This window comes from Dioscorea cayenensis, chromosome 20 (assembly GCF_009730915.1).
Source record: "Dioscorea cayenensis subsp. rotundata cultivar TDr96_F1 chromosome 20, TDr96_F1_v2_PseudoChromosome.rev07_lg8_w22 25.fasta, whole genome shotgun sequence".
In the NCBI taxonomy this organism is placed as follows: domain Eukaryota; kingdom Viridiplantae; phylum Streptophyta; class Magnoliopsida; order Dioscoreales; family Dioscoreaceae; genus Dioscorea; species Dioscorea cayenensis.
This window is the reverse complement of record NC_052490.1, coordinates 8,539,091-8,553,377: the sequence shown is the minus strand read 5'-3', so window position 1 is coordinate 8,553,377 and position 14,287 is coordinate 8,539,091. Positions and strand designations below refer to the sequence as shown.

At 36.2% G+C, this 14,287-nt stretch overlaps 2 protein-coding genes across 2 annotated transcripts; both read left to right on the top strand.

Annotated features, from left to right (window-relative positions):
• The first annotated feature begins 3,118 nt into the window (after window positions 1-3,118).
• Window positions 3,119-3,960, top strand: LOC120251294. Its single transcript, XM_039259852.1, has 2 exons — window positions 3,119-3,474; window positions 3,531-3,960. Exons 1-2 carry the CDS (start codon window positions 3,119-3,121, stop codon window positions 3,958-3,960), a joined length of 786 nt encoding a protein of 261 aa, XP_039115786.1.
• Window positions 3,961-7,977: 4,017 nt separating this feature from the next.
• Window positions 7,978-8,835, top strand: LOC120251293 (LEAF RUST 10 DISEASE-RESISTANCE LOCUS RECEPTOR-LIKE PROTEIN KINASE-like 2.5). Its single transcript, XM_039259850.1, has one exon. It carries the CDS (start codon window positions 7,978-7,980, stop codon window positions 8,833-8,835), a length of 858 nt encoding a protein of 285 aa, XP_039115784.1.
• The last annotated feature ends 5,452 nt before the right edge of the window (window positions 8,836-14,287 follow it).

Here is a 14,287-nt window from a genome sequence, read left to right as displayed (position 1 = left end):
AAAAATTGAAATATAAAAGATTTGTACATGAGCTGAAGTTGATTGTCATGTTTATGCTCAAGTCTTAAAAAATTTTATTCTAAGTTCACTCGTTATTTCAAACATTCATGCCATCCTTAATTTAGTTTAAAATTAAAATCTAAATTATTTATCTTTAACAAATGAAATTCAATTTAATTTAGTATAAATAAAAACTCATTTTTAGACTTTATATATATATATGGGAAATGGTAATCTAGGGATGTACTTAGATTATTGTTATTTAAGAGTGTTTTACTTACAGTCGTTGGATCATTATCCAATGGTTGTTTATTTATATAAGTGTTGTATATCGTTTACTGTATGCACTGTAGAATACGTTTTGCATTGTTTATGATTATTATAACAATCGGATTACCATCCAATGCCTACATTGAAAATCCTTAAATTACCGGTCCTCTATATATATAATTATTGGGTTTAGCACCATTTAGAGCAGGGAATAAAGTTGAGCTTCAGCCTAATACTTAGATGAAAATAGAAAAATAAAAGCTGTATCAACGGTGGAGAAGGGCAAAACTTAAAACCCACTTGGGTGAAGAAAATGAGCTCCGGAGCTATAACTAGTGGTGGTGAGAAAGAGAGAGAGAGGAAGAGAAAGGAAAGAACACAAGTGGAATGAGTAAGAGGAAGTAGGGTTGCAAAATGATCGGACGATGAAGTCAACCGTATTTATATTAGCTTCAATTTGAGGAAGAGAATCCTTGCAACTATAATCTATGGGTTTGATCCCTCTTTGATCTTTTCTTTAATCTCTTCTTTGGTGTTTGTTGCAATACTCATTGTTATGAGATCTAGATCTTCTTTTGAAATTATCTCTTGTGAATCCATCTTTTGCTGATGATGCTCATGTTGTTATATATGAACCTCTAGCTTATGTCTAGAGAAGTGAAGATTATAATCCCACTATTTATATAGTGAAAAAGGTCAATAGGCTCTAAGTTCCGTTGTTTCTCCCTTTAATTTGAAAGGGTTTTCAATACTAATAGATTGTTATTAACTTGTCTTGTTGTTTTACATCTCGTACTAACATTTAAGATAGGGTTTGAAGTATTTCCAAGTTTTGTCTGAAGGTTTAGAGAGTCATACAGGCTTACATCTGCATAGGAGGTTGCATAGCACAACTTTGGGAGCTATACAATACCTACATATATACAACCCTTTGTAAGGCAATCAGAGAACTGTGCTGGCAATTGTGCTCCCGTACAAGAGGCGACATAGTGCGTCCAAAAACTATGCGGACCGGCATGCGTTCATATACTGGACTATATACATAAAAATACTACTACAGTATATACATAAACAACAATTGTGAACAAAAACTTCCACTGAGATCTCAAACATTACTCTCAGATTTTATTTAATGGGACTACAGTATACATAAACAACAATTGTGAACAACAACTTCGGATGAAAATCTCAAGCATTACTCTCGAATTATATTAAGATGGCGTTTGTTTGGATGCAATTCTAAATGTAGTGGATTTTCAGTTATAATGTAATTGAAAATACTTTGTTTTCAAAATACAGTGTAATCAAATCTTGTGTTTGGTTTGATGTAACTGAATTTACTGTATTATAAAAATTTATGTTTGTTTAGAAGGATTTGCAAATTTCGAATTGAAAAATATATGTTTGGTTTGATGTATTTTGAGAGTATGATTACTCATGGTAAGATTACCCCATACTATATTATATATCAATTTATTATGATATCCTAATTATTAAATAATTTTTAATTATTAATTTTAGTATTTATTCTTTGGAAATTTTTATTACATCTTCAACAACATTTTTTTTAATCATTGAAATTTATTATTAACTATATCATTGATAAAGCTTTAATCTTTCAATGCTAATTATCAATTTATTATTAATTATATCTATTATTAACAACATTTATTTAACTATTGACATTAATTTGATTATCAATGCTAATTCTATATCATCAAACCCGCATCATTATTTCTTATGCACAAACACACACACACACGCACAAACAATTTTTTTCTGTTCAGACTCCCAAACTCAAATTTAATTACATTCAAGAAAATAAAATTCTGGTTTCAAGCATCACATAGAATACTTCATGATAAAAATAAAATAAAATTACAAATAATTCATCAACTCTTTTCAATGAAAAGTTGGCAAGAATCCTTCCAAATAACATGTTTTCAAAATTCTGATCCCAAGAGACTTACCCATTACATGCACATCCGATTTACACAACCATCGACCAATGTTAAACGAGTGACTCAAAGCCACATGGGGAGATGAAAAAGCCGTGAGTTGGGTGAAGACTTTCTCTAGTTGGTCAGCTTAGTTTAAAGTAGTAACAGGCAAGAGAGTGCCTAGTCTTATCTTATCATGTTTTGTGTGCATGAAAAGGTGTTTTGTTTTGTACTAAGTTTGCATGTGCTTATGCCATTGGTCCATGCATGCTTTGGGTTGTGTGTGAGCATTTATGAGTGTACTATTTTGTTTTGCTTTTAAATCTCTCATTAGAGAGAGCAGCTATGTAAGAGAGAGTATTATTCTGCAGTAGAACGTCTCTCTTCCTCTCATCTTTGTTGACCCAACTACTTTGAAATCCTTTCCAACTTTAACAGTGGTATCAGAGAGTTTTTTGGTCCGGTGAAGCTGTGGTGTTATGGAGTCCGGCAGCAACAGCGCATCAGCACGTATGTCCCAGACCTCCGTTCCGGTCTTTGACGGTGAAGGGTACGAACACTGGAGTATAATGATGAGGACATTGTTTCGTTCAAACGATCTTTGGGACTTGGTGGATCAAGGCTTCTCCGAGGATGACGATGAAGCAGCTATGAAAGATAACAAGAGGAGAGACTCACATGCGTTGTTTCTCATTCAACAAGCGCTGCACAAGCCCTTGTTCACACGCATTGCAGTAGCCTCAACAGCAAAGGAGGCTTGGGACACCCTGCGCAAAGAGTGTCAAGGAACTAGCAGAGTGATGGCTGTGAGGCTTCAAGCGTTGCGCCAGTCTTTTGAAACTCTCCGGATCAAGAGCAACGAAGGGGTGTAGAACTATGTGTCCAGAGTTGTGGACCTTGCGAACCAAATGCGCTGCTTGGGTGATACTTTATCAGAGTTCATGGTGGTGGGAAAGGTAATGAGGAGTCTCGGGCCCAAGTTCAACCATATGGTGGTGGTGATAGAGGAGTCAAAGGACTTGACAAAGCTCAGCCTGGATGAGTTGAGCTGCTCGTTGCAAGAACACGAGTCTCGGCTTCAAACTCAAGTTGATGATGCTGACGAAAAGGTTCTCCATGTTCGAGGGAAAGGTTTGGTTTCAAGGAGAGTGGTGAAGCTCCTTTCAGAGGGCGTGGATCTCATTGGCCTCGAGGACGAGGTCGCGGTAGAGGAAGGATACCGAATGACCAACAAACGGGAGAACACTCTGGTTATAAAAACAATGTGCAATGCCATTTGTGTAAAAGATATGGCCATATTAGAGCACAATGCTGGTTTAGATACAAAAATGCTGAGAAAATGGAGAAGCCGGTGACTTTTGTTGCAGAAGAGCAAGAGGAGAGCAACTTGTTTATGGTGCAGTTTGCATGCAAGGATAGTGATGATGCACAATGGTTGGTGGACAGTGGATGTAGTAACCACATGTCCGGTAACAAAGCTCTCTTCAAGGATTTGGATGAGAGTTTCATGCTTAGTGTTCGACTTGGAGACAACACAGAGATAACAGCCAAGGGAAAGGGAACGGTGGTCCTGAATACTCTCCAAGGCAGTGTAAAGCTCCTTCACAATGTGCAATATGTGCCAGGCTTAGCGCATAACCTACTGAGTGTGGGGCAGCTCTTATCTAACGGATACTCAGTACTGTTTGCTGATGATGTTTGCACCATTCTTGACTTAAAAACAGGAGTTAAGTTAATCACAATCCCTTGAACTCGCAATAACATGTTTCCTTTGAGCGTTGCGAGCCTTGGCAAGTTGAACGTAGCTGAAGGAGTTCAGAAGATGTCGCGACTGTGGCACTTGCGTTATGGTCACCTAAACTACAGAGGCTTGAAGCACTTGGCACAAGATGAGTTAGTAATGGGACTACCATTGATTGAAGAAGGTGACCAGTGTACAGAGTGCATTGCCGGGAAACAAGCAAGAGGGCCATTCATTACAGGGAAAGCTTCTCGAGCCTCTGAGAACCTTCAGCTATTGCACATGGACCTTTGTGGACCCATGCACACAGAGTCTTTAGGAGGTAGTCGCTATTTCTTCTTACTTGTTGATGATCAAAGTCGTTTTTGTTGGATTTATTGCATTAAATACAAGTCTAAGGCATTTGATAACTTCCGGAAATTTCGAGCTATTGTTGAAAAGCGATCGGGACACTCCATCAAAGTGCTACGTTCGGATAGAGGTGGAGAATTTTTAAACCAAGAATTCTCTACCTACTGTGATGAAAATGTCATTAAACGGGAGTTCTCAGCACCCTATACATCCCAACAAAACGGGGTTGTGGAGCGGAAAAACCGAATCATCATGGAGATGGCCCGAAGTTTACTAAAGTGCAAGCAACTTCCCACTTTCCTTTGGGCGTAAGCGATACATCACTGCGGTGTATTTGATCAATATTTCCCCGACCCAGGTGCGAGTGGTTGGAATGACACCATATGAAGCTCTTCATGGAACAAAGCCATCAGTGAGTCATTTGAGGATCTTCAGAAGCATTGCTTTCGCTTTATTTCCAAAGCACAGCTTGCGCAAGCTTGATGATCGATCGAAGAAATGCATCTTTGTGGGTTATTGCACAAACTCTAAAGCCTACAAGCTATACAACCCTATAACTTGCAAGGTTGTTGTTAGCCGGGATGTGATCTTTCATGAAAATGATCGCTGGAGTTGGGAGAAGAATGTATCTAGTCCTGGTGGAGCATCCTTTACAAATCCTATTGCACCCCCTGTTACACCATCTCTAGAAGCCAGTGAACGTCTCTCGTCACCCATGTCCGAGAATCGCATATTAAACGTTCCTGAAGCAATAGAAGATACCTTCATTAACATTGAGGAAGGTGAAACTAGACAGATTGCACCTACAGATGGTTCGCCGGCTAGGAAGGTGAGAACACTGAGTGAAGTTTATCAAAACTGTGTGTTTGTTCTTAATGTTACAGACCCAACAACCTATGAAGATGCTGCCAAGAGCTCAGTCTAGAGAAAGGCCATGGAGGAGGAGCTCGAATCTATTGAACAAAACAACACATGGGAGTTGGTGGACCACTCAAATGGGAAGAAAGTGATCGGCTTGAAGTGGGTTTACAAGACCAAACTTGATTCAGAAGGTAAAGTTCAAAAATTCAAGGCTCGACTAGTTGCTAAGGGATACACGCAGCAGTCGGGAGTGGACTTTGACGAAGTATTTGCACCTGTAGCCCGCATGGAGACGATGAGGGTATTGTTTGCATTGGCCGCTCAGCTGGACTGGCCCGTGTATCATTTTGATGTTAAATCGGCATTTTTGAACAGCGTACTACAAGAGGAAGTCTATGTAGAACAACCGGTTGGGTATGAGGTGAAGGGAAGCAAAGGCAAAGTTTTGAAGCTCAAGAAAGCTTTGTATGGGTTGCGGCAAGCCCCAAGGGCATGGTATGCAAGAATTGATGCTTATCTCTTGCAGCAAGGCTTTGTGAGAAGTGTGAATGAGCATACATTATACAAACGTTTAGATGAAGAGAACAATGTTCTGTTGATGAGTATATATGTTGACGACATTGTTTATATGAGTTCCTCTCAACGTATGGTGCAAGTGTTTAAAGAAGAGATGCAAGAGACCTTTGAAATGACTGATTTGGGTGTATTGAATCATTTCCTTGGCATTGAGGTGAGACAAAGCAAGGCAGGGATCTTCATCACTCAAAGGCGATACATTGAAGACATAGTGAAGACATTTAAAATGCATCAAAGCAAAGCAGTGACTACTCCTATGTTTGTCAACGAGAAATTACAAGTAGAGAAGCAAGTGGTGGCACGGATGTAAGGTGTATAGAAGTTTGGTTGGCAGACTACTTTATGCAACACATACACGGCCAGACATATCATCATGCGAGTTGGGATCCTCTCCAGGTTTGTGAGCAATCCCAGCAAGCAACACTATGATCTTTGGGAAATGAGTCTTTCGTGTTACTTGAGGGGAACTGCAGGACATGGCATCTGGTATTCTAAAAGTTCTGAATGTAAGCTGCTAGGGTATTCAGACAGTGACTGGGGAGGGTGTGTAGAGGATAGGAAAAGCACGACTGGGATGGTTTTCAGCTTAGGAACCGGAGCTATTTCATGGAGCTCTCGAAAGAAGGATATCACAGCTCTCTCCACCACCGAGGCTGAATACGTAGCAGCTTCAACAGTGCTTGCCGGGGTTGTATGGTTGCTTGCAGTCGGAGGATTGTGGGATGAAACAAGTAGGTGCAACCGTCATATGGTGTGATAATAAGTCAACAATCACAATCGCCAAGAACCCAGCTTTGCATGGGAGGACAAAGCACATTGAGCTGTGTTTCCACTTCATTCGAGACCTGGTTAATGATGGAGTCATAGAATTGGAATATTGCAGCACTGAAAGGCAGTTGGCGGATATCTTCACGAAGCCCCTGGGTACACAGAAAAACAACTGCATTCGATCAAAGTTGGGTGTGAGTGACTTTGAGTCAAGGGAGGATGTTAACGAGTGACTCAAAGCCACATGGGGAGATGAAAAAGCCGTGAGTTGGGTGAAAACTTTCTCTAGTTGGTCAGCTTAGTTTAAAGTAGTAACAGGCAAGAGAGTGCCTAGTCTTATCTTATCATGTTTTGTGTGCATGAAAAGGTGTTTTGTTTTGTACTAAGTTTGCATGTGCTTATGCCATTGGTCCATGCATGCTTTGGGTTGTGTGTGGCATTTATGAGTGTACTATTTTGTTTTGCTTTTAAATCTCTCATTAGAGAGAGCAGCTATGTAAGAGAGAGTATTATTCTGCAGTAGAACGTCTCTCTTCCTCTCATCTTTGTTGACCCAACTACTTTGAAATCCTTTCCAACTTTAACAACCAACACCAAACAAATACTTGATATAATTAAAAAAAGGAAAAAAATCCAAAATCCAACAAACCATAAAACCGAATTCCCAAACAATCTCCAAAGTCTAGAGGGAAATTAACAAGCTGAGAGATGACGACGCCGATCCCTCCACATAAGACATTGCAAAGACTCACTTGGAAGCCAGTCCAAAATGGCTAAGCCAGCAAACTACCAGTGCATAGGACCGGTGATGTTCTCCCGGTAAACGTACGATCTTTGCCTTTGCCGATGTCTCCTTGTCCGGCCACTCAAAACGAGGGACAAAGATAGCTTTATAGAAAGAGAGTGACCACCGGTTGAGGGGAGGATGACATTAACCCTCGTGAGAAGCTAGAAAGCCATCAAAGCACCGGTTCCATGAGTTTTGCGTTCCACAAATTTGGTTTTAAGCCCAATTTAAGCGTAAAACCAAATACACCCAAATAAGTATTGTAGTGTAAATTCAGTTATCCAAATAAGTAAAAAAAATTTTAAAATAAAGTATTTTTATTTACAAGTAAAAGTAAATATTTTCAAACAAACACCCCAGTGGGTAATTCAATCCCCAATAATAATCAACCACATATACAATACTTAGAATATTTTATACTGAAATCAATTTTTAGCATTTTTAGCGAAGCAATAGCAAGCTTTATTAATTGACCGCACTGACAAAACTTCAAAAAGTAACGGAAGGACATTTTGCCCATGTATCTACATTGGTTTGTAATTCATTAGAAAAGTCTAATGATGAAATCAATAACATTATAGTCAAACTATTCCTTCTTGAAACACCATATACCACTTATATAAACTAAAAATTTGTCAAACACTTTGCAACATTCAAGAACGACAATACTAAAAGCAAAGCAAATGTCCATCACCTATCTCCTCTTCCAAATATTCATCCTCTTAACAACCCATACCATTCTTGGATTGGCCAGCATCATCCAAACCACCATCCCTTCATGTCCTCAAACCTATCCTCCTTGTGGCAACCTTTCAGACGTCCATTACCCTTTCTCCCTCTCAAACAACCCTTTAGACCCCCCTTTTTCTTCCTGTGGCTATCCTGGCCTCACCATCTTTTGCCTTAACAATACTATCCCAATCCTCCTTCTCAACAGCAACACCAGGACGCCGTCCCCTTCTGATGGCTTCACCGTCACTAACATTAACTACTCCTCCAACACCTTCGACATCACCGACAACAACGAGCTCATCAATGACTACTGCTCCATCATCAACAGCAATCTCACTTTGGACGTCCAATCCTTTCTAAGCTTCACCGAAGCAGACGCCAACCTTACAGTTTTCATAGACTGTCTTGGAGAGGGCCCAAAGGAGAACATGATTAAATGTTTCAATAATACTGACACCAAGAACACCACGTCCTATGTCTTTTTCCCACCAGATGTACCTATCCCTGGTGGAAATGATTTTTATCAACGCTGTGGTCAGGTGGTGATTGTGCCTGTGCTAAGACAAGGGGTTTTGGATTATATTGAAGATCAGGAAGAACTTGGTGTAGTTTTTGGAGAGGTGTTGAAGAAAGGATTTCAAATTGGTTGGGACCCAGCCGCGAGTTTGGAGGAGTGCAGGACCTGTGAGAAATCCAACGGCCGGTGTGGGTTTAAGGTTACTAATGCAAGTGTGGGTTCTAATTGGGAGATCACATGCTTCTGCTCTGATGGATCACAAGGAAGCGACTCATGTGGTACGTTATTATAACTTTTATTCTTCTCTTCTTATTAATTATATGGGTTAGATCCCTTCTATACTTTTTCTTTTCTTTTTTTATTTTTTTCTTATTTTTTTAAATTTTTGCTTTTGGAGTGAATTTTGCTTTCCTGGTTGAAAATATTTTTTTTTAGTTTTTAGAAACAAATTAAGATGCTTATAGGTTAAAACCTGCATAACTTGATAGTGTACGGCATTCGTTTTCTACGTACAGTAAATATTGCATCGGTCGGAAACAAAGATAAAATATATTTTTTTTTTGAGTGGTATGTTAGGTGGTAAGCAAAATCTGATGAAAATGAATGTAAAGACAATATCAAGATGGAAATAATATTGAGACAGTTCGGATATCAAAATTAGTTTTAAATGTATTTACTACAATGTGTGCTCGGATTTATTAGTTTTAAAGTGCAAGTTTATGACTAATTTTTAAACCATATCCAAATATTGGTTTTGGTTTTTGAATCCAAAAGCAGTATCAGTTTGATCCTTGAACCACAAAAATATGCGTTAATCTTATGTCTTTTGTCTAGCTTTCTTTAAGATGTGTTAATTTTTTTGTCTAGTAGATAATTTAAATTTACTGTAGCCGACTTTTCAAAGGAAAACAAAAAATTCATAATGTGAACTCTAATCTTGGTTGTTTTCTCAATAGAGTGGAAAGGAGTTATTAGGAAGGTGCCGTTTAGCTATGAATTTAAGAATTTCAAACAAATGGAAAGAGATTGAAGAAGAAATCAATTCAGTCGTTGGGGAAAGAATTGGAATTGTTAAGTCTTCAGAATTTGGGTTTGCAATATTTATGTTTGTGGCAGAGAAGATGCTTAAAATGTTATTCGGATACCGAACTTGTTAGTCAAAACTTAAACCCTTGGACAATATATAAAAACTAATCTTATTTTACATATATCAAATGGATTAATAATTTATTAGTTATTGTAAAAGTCTTTTTCATCATTAATTATGATTAGTCAACAAACTATTTAGTGCGCCAATTTTAATTAATTAGTAGGATGATATCACATGATAAAAATAAACATATATCTCTTAAATAAAAAAAATTAAGGAGATACCACGTATTAAAATCTCATTTGACTAATATTAAGAAATAGTCAATTCAAAGGGGATTGAACTGAAAATATATTTATGAGTGAGCTAATTTCTACATTGCATTTGATTTTTCAAAGCAACAACTATATTATGTTAGTACGTATATCCTCTTCCATCGTCCTGCTATAGTTAGCGTAGATTTCCACATTCCTTATTTTAATTAATGCAAATTCATTCATAATTTTATCGTAGTATATGCTCAATCAGACAAACTAGTTAAGTATCAATAAAATCAATAGTATATGATATCATCTTTTTGAAGACTACTCACTCTGAATCATAGAATAAAAGCTTCCTCTAATTTTAAATAAAGTAAGAACAAGATACCAATAAAAGATAAACAATAAGCATTATTCTTTGTGTTTCCAAAATCATTTTCAAGTTCTAATCAATGCCATATATAAAGGAGTTAATTTGGTTTTGATATTTTTTCACATTTGTTTTTATTTTAATACTGTCACTTCTTTATCTTAAGGGTTTTAATTAAACTAATCTATGTTAGGAAATAGGAAATATTTGATACTGTTAAGAAAATTGAGAAATATTTTTTTTCTTAGTTTTCAGCTTTCCTTTTACATTAGTGTAATCTTGTTTGCAATTACCTGCCTTCTAGAGGAAAGGTTAGAATCCAATAGTGAAACACCATAATCATTTTGATAGATTATTTTCTAATATTTGACTAAAATTCTTCTTTCTAAACTTCCTTTATAGATGTCACAAACAACCATCACTTAATAAAAAAATATACTCATGATTAGGGGCGGAGCTAGAAAATATATAATTTTTTTGGGGGAGGGGTGGTGAATATAAAAAAAATTTAATATTCAATTTTTACACAAACTAATTTTATTTATTAAAGTTGCGCTCTACTCTCTTTCATACTATTAAAATCGTTTAAAATTAAATCATAACTAAATTAGATGATGTAATAAAAAATTCAAAGAAATATGGAGTTTCAACTTTAGGGATAGTTGATGATTCGCCTTTAATAGGTTTTTTTTGGTGAAGTATGCATCTATAGTTGATCTCTTAGACTTATTAATAATTTGTGAATAAAAAATAAAAATATTTTTAATAATACATATAAAAAAAATCACAAGAATAAATATAAAATGATGAAATATTTTCTTATATTTGAACAAATAAACAAAAATTAACGGCAAGCAAAGATTATGGATGCCAGGATAATTCAATGACCATTATATTTTAATTAAAACAAAAATCAACCATCCGAATGACATTTGCATAATCAATACCTATTTTATTTTAAATTATTAAATTATTTTATCTAGATTCTTATTATGAATAATTAAATTTATGTTTTTTTAACTTTTTTTCTTATCATTTAAGAAATTTATTGGAGATAAAATAAGTTTTTTTAAATTTATATAATTTTTATATGATTTTTATACACTATAAGGAGAATTTTGTAAAATGTTCCGGGGGATCACGAGAACCTCTAATTATAAATAAATACTAATGAGAGACAAAATGAAACAAATAACGAATTGATTTTATTAATTTTCATATGGTTATATATTTCACTAAAAATGTACAATGGTTAAACTAGAGTGATTAAGATTAAAAGCATTGTTACCTAAGTTTTTTCATCTTTGTATTCTTAGAGTACCTTTGAATTCACACGGCATTAATTTTTCCAACTGTCTTAGAAAGGCTGGCTAGGGTATGTCTCCTTTCACTTATTGAGTTTTATTCCTACTAGATTTTAGATTTTAATCTTGATACAACTTGAATGCGAAGTCATGACTTTTCTATATTTGTGAGCCGCAAATTTAACATCCATTAATTTTGATATTTGGAAACTTCAATTTTTCATATTTTCTAAATCTTATAGTCAATGATTTGTTGAATAGTTCAAGGTTGGATAAAATTTCTTTGTGTTTTTGGCCATCAGAGTTAAGTTATATTCATGATCTATTTAAGATTTTTAAATCTTGACTCTCTCATTGTTTGACTTTTGACTTGATACTGACATTATCTAATTGTGATTCCTTATATAATTGGACTATTAACTTGGCTACTTTAACTTATTTGAGGTTATTCACTTTCATGTTTTTCTTGTGTCCAAACATTTTTTCTATCAATTAACTTAAAAATTTATATTGATTAAATTTTGAGAGGCCTTTATTTTCATATGAGGACTCTCTTTGATACCATGTGAACTCAAAAATCATCATATAGGACTTTTATTAATTCAATCATTTTATCATCGGTTAAAGATCCCCTCTTCACACCTTGAGGCATGTCATTCTTCATCATTATATGAGAGATGCCTGATGATATCCGCAAGTGCACGGGTCATTAAGTAATACCTATCGAGCAAGCACAAGAGGGTTGTATTCCCTGGGGTCCCAAGAGGTACTATTACTTTCCCTAGATGGCACTGTCTTATTTAACAAAGGTAGGTTTAAAACAAAATAAGAAAACTAACAAGAGAGATAACTATAGACAAATTGGACTAAGGCACACCACATAAGCACATTAAGGAAGCAAATAACAATGAAAGTATGAGGCCCTGGGCGAAGATCCCCTCAGAACTACTAAAGCTAGAAGGATGATAGAATTACACAGGCAATGGTAGTTTTGGGCCAAGAGACATCCAAAAGTAGGTTACCCCGATGGTCACGGTGATAACCCTTAATTTCATATAAGTATTGGCTCAGAATCTCTTCTGACCAAATCTTCTTATGATTGCATTACAACCAGGGAAATCTCTAATTAGGGTTAAACTCAATATCTAGGTTCATCCCTAATGGTTGGAGGGGTATGAAATACCCAATGGTCATGGCGTATTCATACATGAATCCCTTCCAAGCTAAGTGTGTCTAGAAGTTGAACCTCAGAGTTCTCATGCAATCCTACACATCAATGAACAAAAAACTTGAACACAAACAACCCAAATGCACTAGAAGTAAATCACAACATCCATACAAGCAAGTTCATCCCAAGGTTCACCGGCATCCTAGTGACCTTGGGAGTCTAGTTCAACATGAATAACAAAGAAAGCTCAAGATACATATAAAATATGAACGAAAGCAAAGAAACTCCCTTGAAATGTTGACTAGAAGATGGTGATGATAGCTTGTTGATCCACGACAGCAAACTCCTTAATGATCTCCTTGATAGTAACCTTTTTCTTCCCCTTGATCTTACTCCTTAGATCCGTCTTCTCCAACCTCTTGAAGCTCTAGAAGATGATGGTGGAGAAAGGGTGGCCAAAGACCCCTTCAATGATGTCCTAGCCCCTCTTTTAAATTGCTTTCAGGATGGCTTCACAGTTTGGTTCACGGGCATGTAGTTGCCCATAAGAGCCTCAGGATTTCTGCCAAAATTTCCATAAATAGCTATAGTAAAATACCATAATAATTGCTACAGTAAACATACTACAGTATTTACAGATTCATCAGTTGGCTTACAGGCATCTTCATGGCCTTCAGGTTGCCTGTTAACAAAACGCAAGACTTCATAAATTCCTTATCTCGTTTGCTACAGTCTTGTTATAGTGCCGCTACAATATATGAGGCCCTAAAACACCGTTTTTGCTGTAGATTTCTTCTCAAATGCATTCTTGGGCTCATCTAGGGTTCTTCTAAGCCTGTCACACAAATAGAAATGATTAAACTACACAAAGGGTATCGATTCATCTAAATACACATAAATAGTCACAAACATATACATATAAAATGCATACATTTAGAAATTTATCAATGCCTCTATTCTTTATTAATTATGGAAGTCTTATCATCAGAGGAGGTCTTTCTTCTTTATTGGTTAAGGGTAGATTTTTTGTACATCACTACATGAGAAAAGCCTCTTTCTTATCACATGAAACAGTTCCCTAGATTTTACTATTACTATTAGAGCTAGGCTCTATAGTTGGCATTATTTGACACCAAGTCAAGATGATGTGGTAATGTTGATGATGTGTAAAGCTTAGTGTCATGGCAAGATGACTTGGCAAAAGATGATGATGTGGCTTAAAGACTAGGAGACCATAGTTGGTGCTATATTTCGAGAATTTCTCAAGAAACCATGTAAAGATATCTTTGATAAAAGCTTATATTTGGAGAATCTCTCTCAAGGAACCAAGTGGAGGAAATATATTGAAGCTATCTTTGGTAAAATCTTATATTTGGAGGATCTCTCTCAAGGAATCAACTGGAGAAAATATATTGAAGCTATCTTTGGTAAAAGCTTATATTTAGAAGATCTCTCTTAATGAACCAAATGGAGAAAATATATTGAAGCTATCTTTGGTAAGAGCATCAACCTTGGAAGATCTTTCTTGAGGAGCAAGAAAAAGACATGTGGA

Excerpts from the sequence above, each read along its gene's own strand:
- LOC120251294 (XM_039259852.1), top strand. The coding sequence starts at position 3,119 with ATGCGCTGCTTGGGTGATACTTTATCAGAGTTCATGGTGGTGGGAAAG. Across the intron at positions 3,475-3,530 it reads ACTCTGGTTATAAAAACAAT|ATACAAAAATGCTGAGAAAA; the intron begins GTGCAATGCCAT and ends ATGCTGGTTTAG.
- LOC120251293 (XM_039259850.1), top strand. The coding sequence starts at position 7,978 with ATGTCCATCACCTATCTCCTCTTCCAAATATTCATCCTCTTAACAACC.